Source organism: Barbatula barbatula (assembly GCF_947034865.1).
Source record: "Barbatula barbatula genome assembly, chromosome: 12".
Taxonomy (NCBI): domain Eukaryota; kingdom Metazoa; phylum Chordata; class Actinopteri; order Cypriniformes; family Nemacheilidae; genus Barbatula; species Barbatula barbatula.
The window spans coordinates 564,276-589,515 of NC_136775.1; the positions used below are offsets into that span (position 1 = coordinate 564,276).

The 25,240-nt window shown below is 38.6% G+C and overlaps 1 protein-coding gene across 1 annotated transcript in view; it reads left to right on the forward strand.

Moving 5' to 3' along the window:
- Positions 1–272: 272 nt before the first annotated feature.
- Positions 273–25,240, forward strand: part of cdk14 (cyclin dependent kinase 14) — a gene marked incomplete at its 3' end in the record, with an annotated part of 39,358 nt that continues 14,390 nt past the window's right edge. The window contains exons 1-2 of the mRNA XM_079468970.1: positions 273–620; positions 4,700–4,731. Coding sequence (XP_079325096.1) covers positions 527–620; positions 4,700–4,731 — 126 coding nt within the window. The 5' untranslated portion in view covers positions 273–526. The remainder of the gene's footprint in view (positions 621–4,699; positions 4,732–25,240) is intronic.

Genomic DNA, 25,240 nt, shown 5'->3' on the forward strand with positions numbered 1-25,240 from the left:
GAATATCACACGTTTGACCAATAAATGACCATAACATTTCCATGACAATTATGAATACACAATTGTCATGGAACTGTTATGGTCATTTATTGCTTTAATTAATGAAGCATTTTCCACAACGCGTGAACATTCGAGTCCATAGAAAAGCGATTGAAGAGCCGATAAAACACAAATAAATGTCCGCGATGCGCAAGTCTTCACCCGGGGTCCTGAGGCGGAGCTCTGCGGATGACGGACAGCTCACATAGCGAATCACTGAAGCAGCGGCCGTCGACCGACCAATGGCTGAGCGTCGGGGGCGCCTCGCGGAATCCTGAAATGACATCCAGACCTCCGGAGGGAAGAGCAGGAATTCAACCGCAGCGCTCGAGCTCACTGTCGTGAAGTTTGACTGCGGGCGACAGATGTGTGTTCTGCGCTCGACACGCTAGAAATGTGTTTTTAAAACAAAGAAGCGCGTCAGTTTTACCTCAGGATCTCATTCCCGCTTTAAAGTCCTCCAGCGGGGTTCACGAGTCCCGTCGACATGTGTGATCTGTTGCCCGCCGCTCAACCGGCACAGAAAATCGGCAAAATGAAGAAATTACGGCGAACTTTGTCGGAGAGCTTCAGTCGCATCGGTGAGTGATGATGGTTGTGTTCGCTGGAGCTTCACTGGACAGACAGCTCGACAGAAGGCGAAAGTTTGCATTCGGACTGTTAAGCATCTTTACATCACAAACATTTTAAATGACGTCTACGGGAGAGATGTATAGATATAGTTCTCTTTAAATATCGTGGTATTAAATGCAGCAGTCGGCTTCGGTTGAAAGACTATAATGTGATTTTGTTTTAGCATGAAATGCTGTTTATTGACGTTATAACGCTCATCATATGTTACGCACACGCGAATTTTCTGTAAGATGATTTACGATCTGTTGATGCGAAGCGTCTTGGCACGGGACGGTATGAGATCCCGGCGATATAATACCACGGTATCGCGATTACAACACTAAAATGTGTCATTTAGAAATATCTGCGTATTAAAAAAAACATTTTCAACTGGACACAATGCATTTCATTTTGAACCAGTGTCAGGTGAAAATAAAGCCTTTAATATTATTTCTAAAGTAATATTTTTGTCGTATACATTAGACATAAACATCAAATATTGAATTTGTACACAGTATTTTTTGTAGTATCACAGGAAATGTTAGTGGTTTTCAAACCTCGGTATACCTTGGAACCGGTATTTCGGCCCAAGAAGAGAGAAGTTCAGATGGGATTCATCAGTTTTACGATCTTCATACATTTTGACGACTGATGCATAAAGAACATACAGAATACTGGAACATCTCAGTTGTTTCTCAAACACACCATAGGAGACCAAATTGAGACGTTTATGTCTGGAAGATATACGGATTAACATTTTCGTCTCATGTTGTTTAGACACAAATATGGGGTTTTAAAGAATACCAACATGTAAGTTGGGGCTTGAACATACATCTGTCCTTTAGTACTGACACGCAGTTATTGGTCAGGGTTAAGGCGATTAACGATTCATAAAGGACAGACAGACTAGATCAGGGGTCTTCAACTACTTTTCTTTGAGGACCAGATTCCAAAAGTATAAATAGGATGCGGGACAGTTTTTACCATATCATTTGAAGAGTTTGATCATGACTAAACAGACCAAAAGTCATGTTTTTTATTATGTCTTTGCATTTTTGTTGTGTTTCATTGTGTTTGTTAGCTGTATTTTGAGTTATGATGGCTATGATCAAAACCAACCAACTGCAGTTTGATTGATATGAATTGGAACGCACAGAAAAAAAAGAAGATTTTTTAATCTCATTTAGGAACCAATCTCTTTATTTCTTCTCTTATTTAGCATTTCTGTTATTTATTGCATTTTCTTTCTTTTTAAACGTTTTTTGGTTTAGGGGTGAGGGACATTCTTCCAAATATCTTCTTTTAGTGTTTAGCCGAACAAAGAAATGTATACAGGTTTGGAACAATGTGAGTGTGAGTAATTGATGACAGAATTTATATAGCCGTTTAAATAAATAAATGTTGTAATAAAAACAACACAGTTTTCCCTTATCGGACCTGGTAAAGATGATTGGCGGGCCGCATTTGGCCCTCTAGCCCTAGTCTAGATCATACAGAACACTGAAATATCTTTATGAGATTGAATAGTTACCAGATGCGACGTTTGCTCCTCATGTTTTGGGATTGATTTGGATTTTTAGTGGTTTGTGTATAAACTACAAAAAAAGTCATTGTGTAACGTTTTTCATTGAGCGTATAGAGGATGAATGGTAAAATGATATTTATAATAAGATCATGAAAAGTTTATTTCTTGAAGTGTCTCAAGCCTCTGAAAGCATGAGAGTTAAATCTTCTGATTCTCAGATATTTCTACAGGAATGTCTTACAATATATACTGAATATACTAAATAACAATATTATATATTTCTTTAGTTTATTTTAAGATGACAAGTATCTGGGGATTTTTGTAACTTGGATCTCTATCAAGTCTGATGGTGATGTATAATCGAGTGATGATGATATAGAGGCGTTTATTATGTTGCTGTGCTGCGGTTTGATTTGCGATTCTCATTGTCTTGTAGTCAGTGTCATAAAGACGTCTCTGTTGTGAAACGCTGCCTAGGGGTCTTTGCGTCTAAAAGATGCTGTCTGCACAGATCATGTGCTTCATGATTGATGGACGCTGTTAAATGACTGCTTTTATCCAACCAGCACAAGTAACAACAGTAATATGATCGGATCACTGTGTCTTTGTGCAGGAATACATAAAAATAGGATTTGTATGAGGTTTGTTCCAAAAACTAGTGAGCTTGGATTAGCTGCAAAAAGATAAAGGACTAACGAAGACATTCCCACAATGCATTGCAAGAACCTCAGTGGAGAGAATTGTTGATTTTAGTTAGTCTATATTGCAATATTTGGATGCACTTTTAATGCTCACACTATTGATATCTGAGTTTTCAGTCACTTGTGATGAGGTTTCTTGCTAAACAGCAGACAGGGTTTTGAAGCTCTGTGTAGATATTCTGAGTGTCTCAGAGAAGTTTTATCCTGCCCGTCACACACTCACTCCGCTCTGCTGTACTTTATCGAGATGTCGTCTGTAGCATTTACAAAGACTTTCTTCTGTATGTAGCAGGGGGATATTTTAAGCTTCTATCAGGCAAAAAATTATATTTGTGCTTTTTTACTGAAGTTAATGTGTCGGCTCTCACCAAGAGGTTGAAATGACTTGTCATAGTCGTGATGATTCACTCCGTTGTAATTTTTCTGTAAAGTGAAGGGATTTGAATATGAACTATTTCTACAGTGATGTGTCTTCAGAAGACAGAGAACAGCTCGGTATTGTCCCAGAACAATGGCAACAACATGAATAAATCATTTTTTCAAGGGACATGATAGGAAGATGCTCTGTTTAACGGAGACGATTGCTTGCATGGTTGAGCTTCATTTAATGATCTGTCGATGGATTCACAAATGTGAATATTCTACATGTTGTATGTCTAAAAATCTCCCCAGATGCCATTTGCAATAAAGGGTTAGTCGAGGATTTGAATCTAACCGTGCATTGACATCGCCAGCGACAAAGCGAGAGACAGTGGACCTTATTACATTTAGTCTTTTTTTTAGCAGACGCTTTTTTTTCCAAAGCGTATACCATTTAGTTTTTGGCTATTGGGGACAGGTGTGGCTCGCACCCCTTCCTTACCTCCAAAGTTTGAGAAACACTGTACTAGAGCAACCAAAGCTAGGAAGGTCTTCTAATGACCTCGTATCAAGAGACTAGCAACACCTAGTGACAGAGTTGCTTGCGGTGTGAGCGCACAGTAAGCTATAAAAAGCATTTTACAGATACAGACAGTAATACTGAAGTTGCGTAAATATATAATATTATATGATATTAGTACACAAATGTATGCTTTATTTGACCCAAAGCATGTACTGACACATACTGTTTGTATTGTACTTTCATGTGCATTGATTTAATATAAAACATTATCAAGCAGATGTTTAGCAGAACCATAAATGTTTGATATGCATGAATGTGAAGAAAACCCATCCAGGTCACATTAATCCCCAAATCAAAAGAAAGAAAGGAGAAATTACATGAAAAATGACATTCAAATAAGTATTTTTTATCACTGTAATGAAGATTTAAATTTTTGATGTAATAATTATTTCTTTCATTTTGAATTATTGTCAAACAGAGGTCACATTAGATTCTCATTACAGCCGTACATTATATTTTTATCTCTATACGTATCCTGCTCTACTACATGGATTTGTTTATTTAAACACAACACAACTAATGCTACAACAATGTACTGTACAATTTAAACGATAATTATTTTTGGCACATTGAAAATGTGATTTTTTTTAAATACATTGCATTAATGAAAACGAGGAGAGGGTGCAAAAAATACAAAAGGCCTCAAAAATAGTTTTCGTTATTTGATTAAATAATTCATGTGTTTTGATTCTGGCGTGAAATATGACTTGGATGTGTTTGACAGGTTTATTGACCTTTGACCCAGGATGAACTCAATCTGAACTCAACATTAAAAAGACTTTCATTACCTTAAAATACACAATTGACCCTATATTGTGTTCATTTATTCACCGTTTAGTGAACTAAATGTCTGATGTCATCTCTCTTTTCCCCCTCAAGCTTTCAAGAAAGAAGACAGCGGCTTTGATGAGGTAAGACGTTATATGTGTGTATTGGTGGGCATTGTTGAAGAACACCTCTGGCTTTTGTTGGGATGTAGCATGTTGGGTTGTGTGAGGTCTTCTGTGGAGGTCTTTAGGGTTGACATGTCAGTTGTGATTGTGTGTGAGATGTTTCATGGTTCTTTTGCTCTTTTGTACCAAGACACAAAATCATCGTTCCTTCCATTATCTGTAGAAACAGGCCCTCGAGTGATATGAAAACAACATGATTTGGACACTCTTCATGCGATTTCTTACTTTCGTTGACAAGTGGCTGAAGGTTTGGCTCATCTGTGCGGCTGTATTTTAATTTATTTGTGTATTTACAATTATTTTGTCTTGAGCACTTCATTTATATTTGAAAGGCTCTGTAATTAAGAACAATGTTAGGAATGTTACATAAAATATATCTTTCCTACATGAAGCTTAAACCACCATCTGATGTCCCCATTACCAATGTATATTGAAATATTTAAATTAATATCATAAACGTGCAAATTGTCGACTAATGGCCTAAATGAACAACTACTAGTGGACTAAAGAAATCTCTAGTCGAGGGCAGGTCTACTCAATTCTATGGCTATTGAACCCTGAAGCTTTGCTGCATTGCATTGGCTTCTCGCAGTCGTGCTCTGCAGTCACATCTGGTTAGAGCTGCACGATCGTTTCTCTGCTCCCTGGAGACTGCGCAGGGCATGCGGGTGGCTCTTCAGCTCTCTCAGTGTCTCTCTTTGAAGACTCGTGTCTTTCGACACACGTGTTACATTTGCATCAGAACTGCAGAGGTGGCAGTAAATGTGAAACTCTGAGGTTTATTTACACGCTGTGCTCCAGTGAGATGATCTGTCGGCGAAATAACACCGCAACATATATTTGCACATTTCTGATTCCATTGCCATCTGCTGTCTACCTCAACACCCATCTCTTATTTAAACCTCTATTTATGATAAGAGCACAATCTTTAAACTTCCTTGTACGTAAATACATTGCTATTGTTATTTTCCTTTGTGTACATGTTTACAAAGTGTATGTGACACATAAATATTGTGAGGGAGACAGACTTGTGCAGTGATATTTAAAATTGATGATGCAAAGCATCGGGATATCGAATCGAATCGTTGACATAATAATCGAATCGTGAGAACAGAGACGATGGTCAACATTAGAAATGTCTGCTTTTGCTGTGTATCCAATCTGAGCCGATACTGCGGTTTCAAAACCACTAAAAATGTCCGCTATACCGTCTCTGCGGTATGCGCAGCTTTTTCTCGTCGTCATAGACGAAAAGTAAGTTACAGGAATCCCTCAGGTTGTGTGCGAACGTAACGGAGTCACATGACCCTCCCTCTCCGGTTGGTACACGCAGTCAGAGGGAGTGAGTCACGTGTATGGAGGATGGCCGAAGGAGGTGAATCTTTGGAACTTTTTCACCCTTCAAAAAAGACGAAGTCTGCCGTGTGGGAATTTTTTGGGTACCGAAAAAGGTCAGACGGCAGCGGCTTGGAGGAGGAAGGACATCCAACTTGTAAATCTTTTTTAAAAAGAGCGGCTGCTTGGGGAGGCAATACGTCAAATATGATAGCCCATCTACGGGAGCGCCACCCATGACTCTTCGCTAAATTCAAGGCAATGCAGTCTTTAAATAAACATTTGCAACCATCTAAGAGAGTTAAATACTACTATTCTGCTTTCTACCGCAAGCAAATGTAACGGAGGCCAGCTAGTGAAGAGCTGTGTAAAAACCTCACACCCCGACCAACAGAGACGCGACTGCGGTCTTTAGCCTCCTCGTAAGAGCCTCCGTCTCCCATTCGGCATTGTAATGCTGTCATAGAAGCCCGCGCGAGCGGGACCCGTTACACGCATAACATGGCTAATCAACTAGCCGAACATGAACTAGTTTCCTCCCTCACGTTACTTCATAATGTACAGAAAGTGCCTGTTTGTGTGTATGCAACACACTAGCAATCTCGCACTCTTTCTCTCCTACTGTGTGTTTAAAGCTATATGTGTGTGTGCGCATCAACACTGAAATAACAATAATGGATTTCAGAGCATTATTGTGATGACAAATTTAATTGAGAAGAACTCACATATTCATTTAAATTATTTAACCTGACATGTTTACTGTTCCAAAATGTTGTATAGGTTTCTTCAAAATAAAATGTATTATGTTCAGTGGAAAAGTTTTTTTTTTTGAAAAAATAGCACATTTAAGAGATACCATGAAACCGTGATAGGTTTGTGCAAGGTTATCATACCGTCAAAATCTCATACTGGCCAATCCCTAATCCAATCCAATTAATTATGGTAGAGAATAAAGATTCACTGCGTTTCACACTAAAATGTTCACATTGTAAGTGATGTGCTGAAAACTGCATCAGATAAAAGCGTCTGTCAAATCAAACCCATAAATCAAATACAGAACGTAACCTCTTGTCCCGGACCATTTGTGCTGAAGACATAAATAAGACCACAACTCATGCAGCTTGTTTATAAGACATGTGTTTATTTCCAGTTGTGTGGACTTTGAATGAAAATTTGATTTACACTAAGAAATCTGAACGTTTCTGGAGATCTTTGACGCTGCATGTTTTGTGTGTAATGTAAGAATACTTTGAATTTGGATATAATCTGTTGTTTTTAGCTGTGCTCTGAGAATGTCTGAAACAGTGTTTTTTGGAATTATATCTTGGCAATATGTGCTTATATTGCTTGTTCCTCCTCTAAAACTGACGTTTGTTGAAATAAGATGTGTAGAGCTCTTCATGGGAACTGCTTTGCTCTGTTGGCTATAAATGGCTGCTGGCGCTAGAGAAACATTTAAGGAATCTGAAAGGAAAAGAGCTGTTTCCGGTCGCCGGGGTCTCAGAGAACCTCACTGAAATCTTCTGTCTGTGGGGGTCTGATGCTTTATGTATGTAATGCACTGCACTGACCTGCACGTGTGTGATGCATGGAAAATGACTCTTGAATCTTGCATTATCAATATTGTACACCAGCATTATGCTCGCTTATTAAATCACACTGATAATTCTGTGAGATTGTAAGGTAAAGTGCTTTATTACATATTATCAAAAGAAGAGAATGTAACAGTCAAGTCTTTACTTTAAATGAATATATTTTCATTACAGCTTTAAAGTTCCCCAATGCGTAATGAACTGAAGGATCTGTAATGCTAAATTCCATCTGTCCGTCTCCTCCCGTCTTTTCTCCCCGTGCCAGGACTTCATTATTTATCCTCTGCAGAGGATACGTTTTCCACTTTCATTTGTTGGGATGTCAGTGAGTCGAAATGAATTTAATAAATGAAATCTTTTTCAACATTTAAAAAGCTCCCCAGTTATTTGCAGAGAGGCTGGTCCCGCCAAGATATTTTTATGAAATGTTTGGATGAAACATCACCTCATCTAAGCATCTCTTGTTTACTGTTAAGATGTGAAATCTGTGGTCAGACCAGAAACATTTATTAAAGCGAGAAGTGTAAATGTTGATTTCATGTTGAGATGTCGGGTGTAGGGTTGTTGTTTTGTGCTGTATTCTGAGTCACATAGTTCAGGGGAAAGACTGGAAAACAATCCAAAGTTCCAGTGAGAAATTGTGCCAGTAAACCGCTGGCGTGTCTGAACTGCAGCGTCAGGACATCAGCTGGCTCATCTCTTCCGCTTAAAACACTTTCCAGAAACCCCAAAACATTACACAGCATTTCCAGGACACGGAATCAACATGTCAGGTCAGGGATGGATCGCCAGCTAGAGGCGTAGTCCTCATATCACATAGCAAGAGACAATTTTAATGGACTGTCATCTGTTTTTCTCTTCCTTCATTAGTTTATAACGAAGTGTGAAATGCTGTGTAAACGTGATGAGGTTGTCATATCATCCGTTATCTGCTTGTGTATTTCAGTGTGAGGGCTGGGCTTGTGTTGGTCTGTTTCCATCCGTACAGATGTCTGCTAATGACCGTTTGGAGGGATGATATTAACCAGCCAAAGACACAGAATTCCTTCTCAACGGCCTCATAGAGTTCGGCCTCTATCTGGGTCAGAAACTGTCAGAGGAATGGCATCTTTTCCTTCCAAAGAATACAGTGAAATTGTGGCCCATGTTTTGCATGATACAAGAGAAAAGAAAGAAACGTGTCTGTCGTGTTGCTGCTCAATGCTCTGTTGTGGACTGTGGTTCTGGTGAGGACCTCTGGACTCTTCGTCTTCCCTGCGGGAGTCTGTGAAGATTGTACGGCGTTTGTTTGTCATGTTATGGTTTTAAAGAATGTGCTCACCAGTTACTCCGAGTCAAAGCATCTGCTAAACTACTTGATCGTAAAGGAGAAAACTTCAGTTCAACCCAGGAAGTGCCACATTTGTCAGACACTTAAATCTGTCCGAAAAATGCATACTTGTTGGAGAGCTGCAGATATGACATGTTTTGCCAGATTTGTTGACCTGCAGTGGAGTGAGAATGACAGTTTTGACATCTCGCCCATCTTTGCTTTAGGGCTTTATGAGGATCATATGGAAAGGCTCAGAGATGGCGTATTTTTGTATGCAAACCCCGGAAGCGAGTTAGCATTTTAGGACTTCCGGTTTCATCGCTCCAAAGTCTATGAGGTTTTTTTTTTTGTGTGTTTTTCTAAGGTCTGTGGTAAACAAAACCTCTAAATATTTTAACGTTTTATTCTATGACATAAAACACACCAGTTACAACACGCTTGTGATTTGTTTTAAAGCCTCATTGTGTCTCAAAAACGGCGGTTGCTAACAAGTTGCTAAAAGTGGCTACTTCCTTTGGCGAGGACGTTAGACGGCATCGCGCATATAAAGCTCACAAATATTGCAACATTGGCACAAATCTCTTAATACGTATATGTGGATTCATTCACAGAGTAATAACTTACCAAGAAGCACATTTTTAATGAAGTTTGAAAGAGTTGTCAGAGGCTTTGTGGTGGTGACGTTGATATTGAGTAACCTTAAGTGTAGTCTGTTTATAGCATCGTGTTAGCTTTTACTTCTGCCGATTGTATTTCAGCTCCAAAATGGAGAATGTTGTGTTCATTTGTAAAGATTATCTTGATAGACAAACGTGTAAACATCATAAACCTTAGTTAATCACAGAGCTTATTTTTTGCCAAAAAGGTCAACAGGAAAATTCAAAGGCTTTCGCTCGAGGGAACCAGCGCGGCGCTATCCTCCGGGTTAGCCTACAAAAATACGTCGTCTCTGAGCGTCTCCATTGAGACCACGAGGGCTCTGGAGCTTTAACTGAGATGTGGGTTAATATAACTAAATGGACATTTCAATGGCTTTTCTAAGCACAACCGCACGAGGTTTTGACAGACAGTGAGGTTGGACGTTTGAGGTTTGAATTGTTATCTGATGATTTCACACATCACTTTCTATCCCTGCACTCTTCCTCTGGACATGAGCAGTCATTTAGCCCAGAGCTTGGATTCGTCCACGCAGGGCAGCAATGCCAAAGCACAACTCACATAAAGAAAATAACTCCACTCACAATTTAGGTTTCAAACTGAGACGGCAACAAAGAGGCCAAACTTCTGAATTGTCGCTTTAATGTACAGAAGTCCTATACTGTATATCTAATTATCTAGTTCAATAATCATGATTTAACTGCCAATATCAAACAGAGCCTGACATTTACTGAAGATCCTCACCTTACATCATTTGTGTAGGCAGGGGGATTATTATTATTTTTCTTTGACTTTCAGAAAGACAATTTCTGCTTTTCTGGGGGAACAACTCCCATAGATATCTGTAACCTAACCAATGTGTAGAAAAGATCAAAGAGCACCAATGTGTGCTATAAGTTCAGTCAGACGCATTGGTGTTCTGATTTATGTGTTCATCTTTTGTCTCAGCAGACGTCAGACTTTAGTATCCGAGCGTTGAACTCGTGTGTGCTGTGAGAATTTGCCGCAGGGGCCATGCGTGCAGGTCACTTTATACTGCAGTGGATCTTAAATTACTTCAAGATGTTCTGTGCCAGAATGCATTTGACCTCACATGTCACTTCATTTTCTTGTTTCCCTCTTTTGCCTGGACAGGAGTAAGATATTGGCCGATACCCTTGACTGCTCTCACCCTCTCTCTCTCTCTCAGGAGCCAAACGTCCTTATCCTGACCCGAAAAAACAACATCACATCACTTTTGATTCACATACTTCATAAGAGTGCACAGGGCAGGAAAAGTTGATCTGTCTTATCCTTTCATGGGACTTTAAGTGGTTATTTGTGTCTTTTAATGTGACTTCAATGTGAACCTTTGGAATATTTTCCATTTTAATTTGATGTTTCTTTAGACGGAACAACTTTACAGTAGGACTCGGGGACCAAAAACAGCCATTGCTTTGCTTATGTTGATTACCATTTGTGTAAGTTTTACTACAAATATAGTGTATAGTGTAATAAAACCTTGGTTATTTTTTGTATAAGGATGCATTTTAGGAAACATTATGGCCAAATAAAGTACATTACAATCATTGTGATTGTTTTCAGCAAAAGCATCATTACATGTATGAATGTCTCGTGAGTATTTGATATAACATATGGCAGTATGTTTGTATATAAAGTGTCATTCATCTATACATTGAGTGACAGCTGTCTGTCAGCATTAATTGACAGCATGTGGTTGTCAATCACAGACTTTTATCTGAAGTTATAAGGGCCACAATGCCGCTGCTTCATGAGTAATCCCTGCCGGTCTTCATGACCCGTGAGCCGCTTGTGTGCCAGCGTGGGTGAAGATCTCGTCTCATTAAAAAAATCCTAGTTGTATAATCCGTACGTTAATTAACCGCCTGTAATAGCCCCTGGAGGACGTGTAGTTGATCAAATATTGCTGAGATATTAAAATGTAAATGTAGCAGTCGAGTGGCCCACAGTGCTTCTGTCATTAGACGTGTGGTGATACTCAATAGGAAGTGGATTTCACATACATCATTTTGACAGGTTTGACTCGTCCCGTATGCTTCGGTGTTGTTTATGAAGACGTCTTTAAGGTACTGCTTGATGGGTATGATTGATATTTTAAATGATCTGAGATCGAGTTTTCTGGTCATTTGTGTTGTTGTATTATACATAAATATATATCCACATACACAACCGTTCTAAAGTTTAGGGCCACTAAATGCTTCTCTTAAAAGTATCAAATCTAAAAAATAGTTTCTTTGTTATTGGCAAAAGTATCTTTTGTTTCAAAACTAAAATCGTAGTTAATCTAAGTGTTATTGCAATGGATGAGTTGGACGAAATAATGAATAAGGAAAAATGAGTTCAGAAAAGATATGAACTCCTTTAAGAGTGTTTCAAAATCATCTTGGGATGAGACCTCAAGAAACTGCTTGAGAAAATGACGAGAACTTTTCTGTAAATTCTGTAAGAATAAATATAAGTGTTGATTTTATTCGGAAGTGTTACACCGTGCCAAAATGGTTATAATAAAAATGTTGTCCACACTACATATGGCGCAAAGCAACAATCCCATTAAAATAAGCCGTGTGTGGTTAAAATATTAATAGAGCAGCAAGTAACCCTAAACTTATATTTATGGATATGTATAGACCATTTCAGAGGACGTGCGCACCTGGACGTTAGCTTCCGCGTTCAGTTGGTCTTGTGTCTAATAAAATAACTATTTATATATCTTTTATTTATGTTAATATTAATTTGTATTATTATTTGACTGTATAATAATTGTGTTAAATAAGAGATTTGTCCTGTAGTTCGGTCGTATTTAAAGAAACCGTACGGTACATTGACATTGATCTTGGTATCACAGTCTAAAGTCAAAGCATTGGAGAGACAAGTTTAGCCAAGTAACGCTTCTTCTCATTTTCTTTTGATTGTTATCAGAAATAATCTACAATCTACGATTGTTTGTGGATGTGTACCTGAAGTTCAGTTAGGGTCAGAAAAGTGCACATGCGCAGTAACGTTTGTTTATGTTGAAACCGTATTTCAATGTATGTTAGTGTCATTCATCTTTTATTGTAGTAGAAACACCTTAATTGTCTCTGTCTGCCTGCAGTGTGTGATTGTTGTTGATGGGATGTAGCGCAGCAGCAGCAGCAGCAGCTGGGGTCTATATTAACCTGCAGTAATTATCTGAGACTGATGAATGCGGCAGAACCCCTCCCTAATCACAGCCATCAAAATCTCCATTCAGGTCATTAGCATGTGATATGTGAGGCCACGCTGCGATCTGGAAATATTCAAAACGCTCTGGAAATGTCAAGCCTGGAATGTTTGTCGGGGATGAACATGAGTTCATGCATAATGCAAAATGAAACTGACTCTGTGGTCTACAGCGTGACCTCTGTTAGACATGTTCACTCCCCTGTCATGTGACGCTAGGAGAGGGCTTTTACTCTGTCTATCTGAATGATAAATGACTCAAGAGCAGGATCTGTGATTCTCTGTCTACTGGTTACAGGTGCACTGACGTTTGCTCTAAGAACAAAAGACTCTTCAGCCCGGCTGATAAATATCACAATCATCTCACATTTTGCCACCAGCAGTTGAGATTTTTTACCGTGCAATTGCTTCTTGGAGGTTCAAATGATGAAGATAAGTGTTCTCTTTCCTCGAAAATCGTAATGGACAAAAACGAAACGCTTGAGAGATGTGGACCTGAAATGATCAATTGATTTGATTCTTCAAGGTTTGGATCTGTTTGTGGTAACTGGTCTTGACCTGTTCTGAAGATGAATGATTTAGTTTTTGTTTCACTGGTTGAGTTTAGTGTAAATTGATCGTGGATGGTTTTATCATGCGTAGCACTTTAATATGACTATTTAAATATATTCTTTGTTGTTTATAAAATCTGTAAAGGTGAAGTGTGTAATTTTGTGGAATAGCAGAAATAATGACTGGCTTTTGAAAATGCCACAGTGGGTCACACTTACATTTGTCTCTGCACTTGATACCAAGACAGTGTTTAAGAGAAACACAAATCAAAATAAATACACACTTTACCCTTAAAACTGTGTGGTGTTTCAGGCTGCTTTGTTGAGGTCTGATCTCTGGAGACTGTGCAGTAGCATGTGTGTGTGTGTGTGTGTGTTTGTGTGTGTTCAAGTGCACTGTGGTGTAAGTGTGTTGTAGTATGCGAGTGTGCTGTTGTTGGGTGTGGAATGACACAGGGCCTATGACGATTGACCTCACTCATTCCTCTGTGAGTTCATTTCCAGCACAGACACCCTCTCACTGTCTCACTCCCTCACTATCTCACTCCCTCATTATCTCACGGTCTCACTCTCATACTCCATCACTATCTCTCTGTCTCACTACCCCATTGTGTCACTGTCTTACTCCCTCACTGTCCCACTCTCTTACTCCATCACTGTCTCACTCTCTTACTCCATCACTATCTCACTCTGATTTTTGCGTTCTTGCGCCATCTTAAAACGGACCCTACGTCATCTAATACAGATACAAACATATGCTTTATGCCCTCTGTTGGAATAAAAGTGTCAACTCCACCACCTCTTAGGAAAAGTAAAATAAAAAATTAATCGATTCTGAGATAAACCAATACATTTAAAAAATCGTTTTAAAAAGAATTGCAATAGTTAGGTGAATCGATTTTTCCCAACACCCCTACTTTCCATTGATGTGTGGTTTGTTATTTTTGGCATAAATGTGGGTGGCTCCATCTTTGAGCTGTTTGTGTTTAGACTTCCGGTGGGCCACTATAGCTAATGACAGAAGTATTGCGAGTGGGCTGGTTTGACTGGCTAGTTCATATTTATTATGGAACCCAAAGGTACAAGCTGAATGTGTGCAGTTAGAGTTTCAAATGCAAAAAATGTCTACGAAACATTTGTAATCTGGATGTCGGGCACCGTATGATCTGTATCCATTATTCATTATTTTAGCCTACTGGATGTCCTTTCTCCTGGACAATTGACCTACTTGACTACAATAACTAATAACAACGTTTATTAATAACTTTCAAAGGCAGGCATTTATGGGTTTAGTGACACTTAATGTAGAAAAATATCAGATTACACACAGCTAAGCACAACTAAAACAGTATGCAAATATTGGTATAATAATATTAGCAGCAGTAAAAATTTTAGCTGTCAACATTTTCATATGTATTTAGCAGATAAAAACTTAATAGGCTAAAGCAAACCCTACTGCCAGAGGATCACAGCTGCATGACCAACAGTTACAGGACTTGTCCTGTCATTACATTACATTTTTATTCATTTGGCAGATGCTTTTATTCAAAGCACATTTAACATTTTGTCAACACACTACACAACACACTGGAGTTTTGTGCTCCACGGTCCCACCTATGAAGATTTAAAACTAATGTCATTGTTTATTCACCCGTATGTCCTTTCAAAGCGATATTACTTTTATTTCAGTTTATATCAGATGTTTGGCAAAAATCATACACCGTTTTGTTTCTGCTACTAAACTCCAAGAATGTCTGTTAAATACACAGAATTAAACCTGAGATGACAATGAAATGAGATTTTAAAATGTTCATTATACAGACAAGGAGCTTTTGTCTCCTCACACAATGCAAACTAATTTCAATGAGCTTTGATTCAGTGAATGACAGACGTTTCATTTTTGAGTGAAGACGCAGGGTGAGGAATGATTCAGGATTTAAAAGGTTTTCTGTAATTGCTTTCTATTGACAATAAATGTTTCTGGTTTATTACGCATCGTTTATTGGTGCGGTTCACCTTTCACTGATATAATATTTTTTTAGTATATTAAAGAAATTAGAATTAGAATTTGGACAGCATTTGTCCTCTTGATAAAATAGTCTAGTCTTCAGTACAGGTAACATGAGGTTTTGGTGCTATATCTTGAACATTTAATGCACATATACTGGCAGCATCATAGCATCAGGTGCGGAAGCAGCAGGAAAAGGACGTTCTAAACTTCATTCTGGCGTCTGTAAAGAAGCATTGCTGAAAGGGACGAACGCAAATTGTCTTCATAATACATTCATGTGTAGTCAGGAGCTGCGCAGATTTATTTTGTATGAGTTCTATCTAAAATTCTTTTTTTATGAAAGCTCTTAATAATTCTCCTTTTTTCTTTTTGAGCTCTTATAACTCTCATCAAACAGGTCTAGCACTTTATCTCTCATAACTCTCTTAACATCAGTCCCGCATTTTATTTTCTCTGAATGAGAACGTCAGCCGCGTGAGTGCTTTGCTTCCGATGGACACAATCTTGTGTATTAGGATAGAGTTAGGAAGGTGCAAATCTCTGAAAACGTGGACAAATAAAGATCATTTTAGATGTCTAATCACAACTTGGACGATTGGGATCGCAGGACGAGGGCAATGTACTTATATTTTTGACAATTCGACCAAAATCCATACCTTTCACTTCCTTTTGTCTTGAAGCTCAAAATTTGACCGTGCGCATTCTGACTCATTATGTCAGCAGTTTGTGGTCTCATCTGTGTATAAGCTTTACCTGGGTCATACATGGGATTAGCTGCTGCTCTATATGTGTGCGGTGCACATCAGGACAAAAGACTGAAGAAATGAATTTGTGGCTGGTGTAACAGTTTTTTTGATGAAACCAAATGAAGCAATTCCTTCATAGTGCCTCGCAATAAATGGAACACCAAAGCCTTCTTCAGGTGAGCCCCCTACAAAGCCCCCACACCCCACTTATATGGCTGTCACCTTTTACTTCTTTGCCGGTCTGTCTATAGGTACTCAAGATTAATATGAGATTGGCAGAAACTGCATGCAAGTTGAGTGTAATGTTCATGATAAAGCATGTATTCAGTTTTATTTTAAATTTAAATTTAAGGATGTCTCTAGTACTTTTCTGGACCCTGTCAAAACTGGCTCCATGATGTCTATACGGAGACCTGGAAATCTCTCATGTCACCTAAATATCTTCATCATGTGTAAAAAATTACACAAGTTGATTTTTGAGTGAACTTCCCCTTTAAATGGTAAAGTTAACAGCCCAAAGAGAGAAATTGTATTTATTTTCCTAAGTCATTGACTTTACCTCAAGGGTTTTTTGGACTCTAGCCACAGCGTCAAACAGCCGAGCTCAGGGTTTTTGTTCAATGTGCTGGAGTAATTCAAATCTGATTGCTCCTTCACTCCCGTTTCACCTTCAGACTCATTGATTTACTTTGTGTGTCTCCTGGTGACCCGTCACTCACAGATCTGATCTCAAGATTTGTGTTTTGATCCATCAGGTCGTTCCCGCATCTGTGATGGCTCACGTCATTTCATCATTGATCCGCTTTGTTTGGAACTGTTGAATGTGCGTGTGACCTGACGTACAGATCATACATACACGAGGTGTGACCACCTGTTGAAAAGAGCCGTTTTTCAACACCTCGTACTGTGATTGTGTTTGTGGTGAGATCCATGTCTCTGCCGTATGTCTCTGAATGCTTAAGTTGAGCTCTTCAGGTTGTGTGATCTCTCAGGACACTTGAACTGGTTAAATGAGCAGCGATGACACGTCCCGTGAGCTTCGGCTTGTGTTCTGGTATTAGTTCTGAATTAATTGCAGGTCGATGCTCCGAGGCAGTCAAACACCTTTCCAATATTCTGCTGTGTTTTTGTAATGATTTGTGTGAGGGGGAGACAGGAATAATGATGTTTAGATGCTGTATCAGCAGGGTTTTAAATCCTCCTGCGGTCGACAGAAAGAACAACTTTTAATCAGCCTCAGAGTGTGAGACAGTAGATTCACAGTGATATCGCTGAATCAATGAAGTGTTGAGACCATTTTTTAAAGTACTTCATTTTTTTTGTGTCCCGGTGGAGCATTTATGTAAAGTCCACATATCAGACGACTGCAACACATTAGATATCAAATGTGTTTTTCTCTATTTTTGTGCTATTTAACTCCACTGATTTTAGAATTCTTAAATGAAACGTCTCTGTGTGATAAGTGTTGTCTCAGCTGGGAATTCACAATGAAGGCAAGTTGGCTTGAATTCTTGAATATGTCTTGATCCGTGTTTTCCTCATTTGCGTGTGGAGCATAATTCTGCAAATCTAGTCAAATAAACATTCATCGAGTGTTTAATGCACATTTTATTGACGGAGATAAACGTTTGCTGTATCTCAGTGGTAAGAGCGTTGTGTTAACAGCACAAGGTTGTGTGTTGGATCTCAGGGGATTGCAGATATCTGTGTATAAATGTATAGAATAATGCAATGTAAGTCACTTTGGATAAAAGCGTCTGCTAAATGCATAAATGTAAATGTTTGTGGGGTTTTTGGTCTGAGAGAGGAGATGGGTTGGATCATTGTGGATTGGCTTTATTAATGTGTCCATCGTCAGTGTTTGTTTAATGTGTGTTCTAATGAGCACTTCGTATCACACAGTAAAGAAATAAATCCTGTTATAGTGTAGCTGTATAGAGTTGAGATCTGTATGAATCAGACACTTGATGCTCAAAATAGACAAATGAAAAGTGGTGTCCTTAAGAATAGGCTTTATGTCTTTGTTTTTTTATATCTTTTTTTAAAACTACTTGATAAAAATGAATTCTTTTTTATAAACAGGAATACAGCACGTTCATTACCAATGAACTACCAATAACGTTACTTTATTTACCGCATGGAAAGGAGGAATACAATAAAACATTTACTTTGAGTCATTTAGCAGACGCTTCTATCCGAAGCAACTTACAAATGTGTTACTTTTAGAATCAACTTTAAAGTATTATTAATTGCCTGCAAAATAACTCAATGGTCAAAGACCTAAATACATTTCAGATATGCTTATTGAATATAAACCAACCAGACTTCTCAGATCGTAGCCGTTACGCCACCCGTAGCTGTAATCTGCTTCCAGAAGACATCAGATGTTCACCAACAGCAGCTTCTTTTAAATCCAGATCAAAAACACTTGTTTAGCTGCGCTGGTTTACATCGACTGCACTTCTATTTCTCATTTCTTTTCCTTTTATATATATATACACTCACATTTTAAATACATTTTATTGCTGTTTTATTGTTTCTTAAAAAGTTTTATTGTGATCTTAAATCATTTGCATTTTGAAGATACATCTTATATGCAGCTTTTATGCAATGTGCTTTATACTCTAAACTAACTTGCCTTGCATAAACAATGGAAGCAATTGAAAGAACATAAAGACAACGAAAAGCTTAAGCGCAGTAAAACCGGTGTCATGTCGCCTACCACAGTATATAAAAGCTGAGGTTTTATTAAAATTTTATTTTAAGGATAGAAAGAGAAGAAAAGAGAAAGAAGTCAGAACTGATCTGTCAGGTGCTGACACAAGCGATGTGTATCAGTCAATTCTTAAAGATGTCAACAGAATCTGCTGATCTGTCGTTCGTTTGCAGAGCGTCGAGATCTGTATTAAGAGTGAAGATATGGGGATGCAGAACCAGTTCTGGTCTTGTAGGCCAAGAGCAGATTCTTGAATTTGATGCGATCGCGACTATAGGGAGCCAATGTAACTTAATGAAGAGAGGAGTGACGTGTGCGGTCATTGAAGATCACTCTTGCTTTTACTCTTGCTTAGCGCCTCCAAAGCGTTCTCAAGCACCACCTGCTGGTCGTTATATATTATTATATTATCAATATTAGTAGGGATGTAACGATTCACTCAGCTCGTGATGCGATTCACAATTCTGATCTCACGCTGCGATTTTATTCACGATTTTTAGAGGCAGATTAAAAATGAACAACTGCCGTTTTATTATATATGTTGCACATTGTTGTATTTTATGTCAAATAACTAAATTGCAGTTTTATAACATAGAAATGATAATACAAAAGTGTCTTTAATGTAAACAGACTAAGACTTTGTCTGTGCTTTTCCTAACCTTAACTTTTTTAAGAAATATCAACAAATCCACATTTACAAAGATTATTTTAACATCTCAACCGATTTGAAACGTCACATATTATAATCGATTTTCAACCGGCTCTTGGTTACATCCCTACCTATTAGTATATTATGAATTTATGCAATATAATGTAGCCAAACTAAAGAATGACTATAAATTGGTCATTTGCGTCGCTTTAATTCATATGTGGGGATTATGCTAACTATGAATGAGCGTGCATGTGCGCCCTGTTTACGAATGATTGGAATTGATTAACATACCCACATTTTACTATGAAATCTGACATTTGTGAAGAATTTGTAAATCTGGAGGAAAGTTTGTGTTTTAAGCACAAATTACTCTGAATTTACTATTATATTTACGAATGTTTCCTGAATGAGGCAATTAATTCATTTTTAATTGTTACAGTATAGAAACGTCTTCGGAGTAGAAATTGTCTGTTTTCCATCTCAGATCTCTGGTGTAGATTGAGGTGGTCACTGCTCAATTCTGTTGTTGTCTTTCAAGGGTGCAAATAAAGGGATCTTCTATCTGCCCGCGCGCTGATAATAACAGTCTGCTATTACTATAGCAACATCCGCGTGTCTCAAGGTTACTCGTGAGTGAATAGAGCTAGTGTTGTGTGTAATGTCCAGTGTTTATGGGATGTGCAGTGCTCCGGGTCTTTCTTCATCTCTCCTGTGAGAAGTCAGATAGTGTTTTGTGGAAGCCGCAGGTTTGATTGAATTAAAGGTCAAACTCTGACCTTAAGCGCACAGGTTTAGAGATTTATTGATGTGTGTAAAGTCTTGAGCTTGAGCTAAGTGCAGCTTATGCAGGTAAACCAAGTATATTTCGTTTTTTACTCAGATATTTGTACTGGAAAACCAGAGAAAAGACATTTATTGGGCAAAGAAAATTACTTGAGATATTACGTGCTGGTTTTATAGACAAGGCTTAAATCCCAGAAAAACGATGTGAATAGTTTTTATCTATGGACTGTCATTTTATTTGTTTGTTTGTTTTTTATATTGCTATGCTAGTTTTTCAGTTTAAGTTTTGTTCATTTTCAGTTTCAATTAGCCTTTCAAATAACATTTTGGCCAAAAATTCTTGTAGTTTTAGTTTTCATACTGTGACCTTTTTATTATTCAAATATGAATAAATAAAATGAATATATTAATTTACTGTATATTTATGTATATTACAGTGAGTTAATGCTGCAGCTGGACCTGTGCAGCGTGCGGTACTATGAAAGCTTTTCTGGTATTGTTGTTCATGTTACTTTCTCAGATTGAGTGCCTGGCAGGCCGGCGTTTCATATTTCACAGAAGCTGTGCAGGGCTGAAGTGAATCGATAGCTGAGAGAGAGAGAGAGAGAGAGAGAGAGAGAGAGAGAGAGCTCAATCCAGCACGCATGGGCTGCGCGGCTGCTGCAAGCACAACCGTCTCTCGCTTCCTCAAACTCCCCTGGATTACACCATCTCATTTTACGGGGGTCGCCGCTAACAGCCCGTCTCTTTTCTCACATGAGCCCATGAGGCTGTGAGGTCCACGCAGCATTACACGTCACAACACTAAAGACACAGACAACCTGAAACACGCATGCTGCACATCAGCTGAGTCACAGGGAAGCTGAAAGCGTCACCCTGAAAGATTCTCCCCGGGCTTTGTCCATCCCTTTTGTTTTAGTACGCTCTCCAGTCTTCCAGACTTCCAAGCCAGAGAGAGATTTTTTGAGCGCGTCCGGCTGGCCTGCATGCGTTTCGGCTGCACAGGTGAGCTGCTCCTGCACACAGTGACTGCGATAAGGTAAGAGGACAGCGTGGCGAGCGTTGATTCTCATTCCCCCTTCTGCTTCCCCCTGTCTCGCTCTCTCATCCCAGTTTTCCGGGCGGTGCGGTGCATGCTCCGAGGATAAGCAGAAATGGTCTCCAGATGCTGCAGTCACATGCTTAATGCTGTGTAATGATGCAGAAAATGCACGCATGCAAACATGGATTCGGCTTGTACAGGGTCCGGAACGGTCCAGCCCACCAGAGAATCATGGTGGTACTTGAAGCAGCCTGGAGAGTGGGGTACATAGATATGGACAGAAGACACACGTCTTGCATCTGTGGCGTGACGTGCATTTCGTCAGCTCTGATTTTGTCTTGAATGGCTGTTTGTCGTGGCGTGTTTAAGTGGTGACGTGATGACTTCTGGTCCCCGGAGTGGGGGGGGGGAAGAGATGATGGAGGAAGAGGCAGCGAGCCACTCTCACATCTCCTCCTGTGACGATTCATATCGTCAGCTTGATCAGGACGAGCGGTGAGGATTAGAGCCGGTGTGGATAAGACACTGATAGGTGTTACTAACACACTCTACATCAACTAAAACATCAGCACAATGCACTCTGGGTAATTTCCAATAACATTCACACATACAGTAAGATTTGTAGCCGCTCTTAGCAACCTAATGACTCAACAGTAAGATATTTGTATGTGATGTAAATGGTCTCAAGTTAGTTGCCTGATGATCATGTACATCCCAGCGAAAGTGTGTCTGTCTGGAGTATTATATCATTTCTAGATAGTATTGCCTCTAAAATGAATAATGTTGTACATTTGGATAACACGTCACAACAGAGTTATATTTGCTAACATTAGTTAACTACAGCAGCTATCATTAACTAATGAACATGAACACTATTCTTTGATCTCGGTTCATGTTCATTTCAACATTAACTAATACTCTATGTTCAAAATCAAAAGTTGTATTAGTTAACGTTAGTCAATGCATTAACCAAGATTAATAAATGCTGGAAAACTAGATTACTCATTGCTAGCTAATGCATAAATGTTAATGAATGAGACAATATTGTAAAGTGTTACACAAAATTGTTTAGCAGAATGTTTAAAAAACATATTTTCCAAAACCTTAAATCAATAGATTTGTAAAATGGGAGGGGTTAGTGAATTCAAATTTTTGAGCCCTAAAACAAACAAAAAATGCACTATTAGTTTTTAGATAAGTCGCTTAAATATTTGATTCCACAAGTTTGATACAGCGAGAAGGACCACCAGCTCCAAACAAGCATAAACCACATCATCATTGTCTTGATGTGGCTTGTGATTTTGATTGGCGTATGATGACCGTGTGTTTAATGTGTATACTGTATTCAGCGTGTTTTGTGATGAGTTGGGAGGTCATTTAAAGGCACAGATCCAGGCTGATGACATTAGATATCTGCATAATTCATTACACAAGGGCCTAAACATCTCGTTTGCGTCTCTGTTTGATGTTTTATGTAAATCTACTCATTAGTAAACTGCTGTTGACCATTGCGTTGCTTTCCTAAGCGAATGTCTTCTACCGTTAACAATCTGTAGTTCATGAAGTCTGTTTTTAAACACTTTTTTAAAATCCCTAAAGATCTCAGAATGAAAATGACTCTTCTAATCCAGGCGAACGCTTCGGCCCCAGCCGGAGATCAACAGAATTTGCCCACAATATTATTTTAGTGTCTCCTGGAAATCTGCTTGAGTAAAAGAGGTTTATTAAAGCCCTGTTGGTTTAGTACTGACACCCTTCCGCGGCTGTAATTGTGCAGTATATAATATCATATCATTAAGATTGAATGACTTCAGCTGTGCTTTTCTGTGTTTAATCTTTAACATTGAATATTCAAGAGGAAACATTAAACCTGCAACTCACTCAACATCATTACTGTAATACTTTCCATAGATTTGATCATAATGTATATTTAGTGTCGTGCATGTTGAATGTAAACAGTCAGAGATGATATGATATGTGATCTGTGTGATGATTGTAAATACAGCAGAGGGTTTGTAGTGATCCTAACAGCCGGCCGGGGGAATCCTGCCAATTTTGTCATTAATACCGGACAGCCTCTTGTTCTTTATTCTGTGATATTGATGTGTTGCACTCTCTTTAATCACAGGAAGTGACATCACTGGATTTGTCAAGGACAATGCTGTACTGAGGGCCGTACTTTATTAATCTAATACTTTTCTCTATTGAATGCATTATGTTTATGAATCACCAGTTTTTTTGTGTTTTTGTCACTGAACTTGCTGCTCTCATTGCTGCTGTAGATTTAAAGAGCGTGTTAGGAATATGCGCCTACAACATATAGAGGGACACAATAATTAAAAATATTTATACAATTATACAATGTAATAGATTATTATTGTGGACATAAAGATAAAAAGATGGTCTGCTTTGGCGTACTTTAACCTCTTACACGAGCAGACTTGTTTCCTCTCTGGAGAAGTGTTGCTCTTCCCAATTCCGCCGTGTAAATAGCAAATCTGCCATATGGCTCTTTAAGGGACTGAAAGATTAATTCTGATTGGTTTATTGCACGTTTCGCCCAAAAACAGAGAATTTAAAAATTACCTGACAAAATCCCATATGAAAACCAACCATTGGTTTACTAGAAATTTAAAAAACATTTTGACTAAAACCGAAAGTAAATTTTGTATGGCTTTGTGCCTTTGTGGGATTGTCCAGTGTATGTTTTCTAAAACGCAAGATCTTTTCCCTGGAAATTTTGTTTGAAAAAACATTTAATTGAGTGGCACGCGAGTAGTGTGCAGTTCATTGAGTGGCACGCGAGTAGTGTGCAGTTCATTGAGTGGCACGCGAGTAGTGTGCAGTTATCTTAGAAAAAAAAAGATAACGTATTTTGCATCTTTACAATACAGTACAGTTTCATTCAGTTTGTTTAGAACTAAGAGGACTTGTAGTCTTTTTTGAAGCTCAAACATTGTCATTGGTGTCTTTTGCAGTATACTGTTCTTTACATTTTGGCACTTTATTTAGGTCATGTGGACGTTATTTGCACACAGTACAATTAAACTGTGGTACTGTTCACAGCACGCATACTTAATTTGAGTAGTGAAAGAACTAATCGTTTTTCAAGCAATGCTACTGTATGTGTCTCAAGATGCAGATACAAACTCAATCTTCTTCTTTTAATAACACAGTTCCACTCATATTTTGTGAGACTCAGCCCTTAACTGTCCGATGTTTCATTTATTGTGTGGATATGAGAGCTTGTCTGATATCTACCAAATTTACATCAGATGATACCAACAGTAAAATGTTGTAATGGACGATGTCATCAGGGGGCGAGCCAAGCCGAGTCAGAGTTTCTGCGTATATCAGTTTGCTAGATGGCCATCTGCAAAAACAATAAAAACAAAGAAATCATTAAAAACGTAACATTGCAATTTTCCAATAGATATTTCGTCCTTATCTCATCAGTCATTAAGATTTTAGCACGCTCTGCAGCAGCACCATTTGGGTATTTCACTTTTCACGTCAGTCTAAGCTGACGCGTTCCACAGCTTCCAAAGGATACTCCCTCTACATTTGTCTCGGGAATGTGCTGTTCTACACGCACGGTCCACACGGTCTCTAATTGGGCTGCTTGCGGACAGAATGTATGGACGAAATTGCGTCATGTGGCTGGCACACTCACTCGGACAGCTGGAGTATACTTTGGGCCACATAATGCCCGCTCAACATCGTGATGTCTGTCACCCATCGGCGATCGATCGGCCCAACCTTAAAACACAGTCAGATGATTGACCACTCTTATGTTTGTTTCTTAATTAATATTTTAAAGTAATTTACATCTAAGGTCAAATTATTTG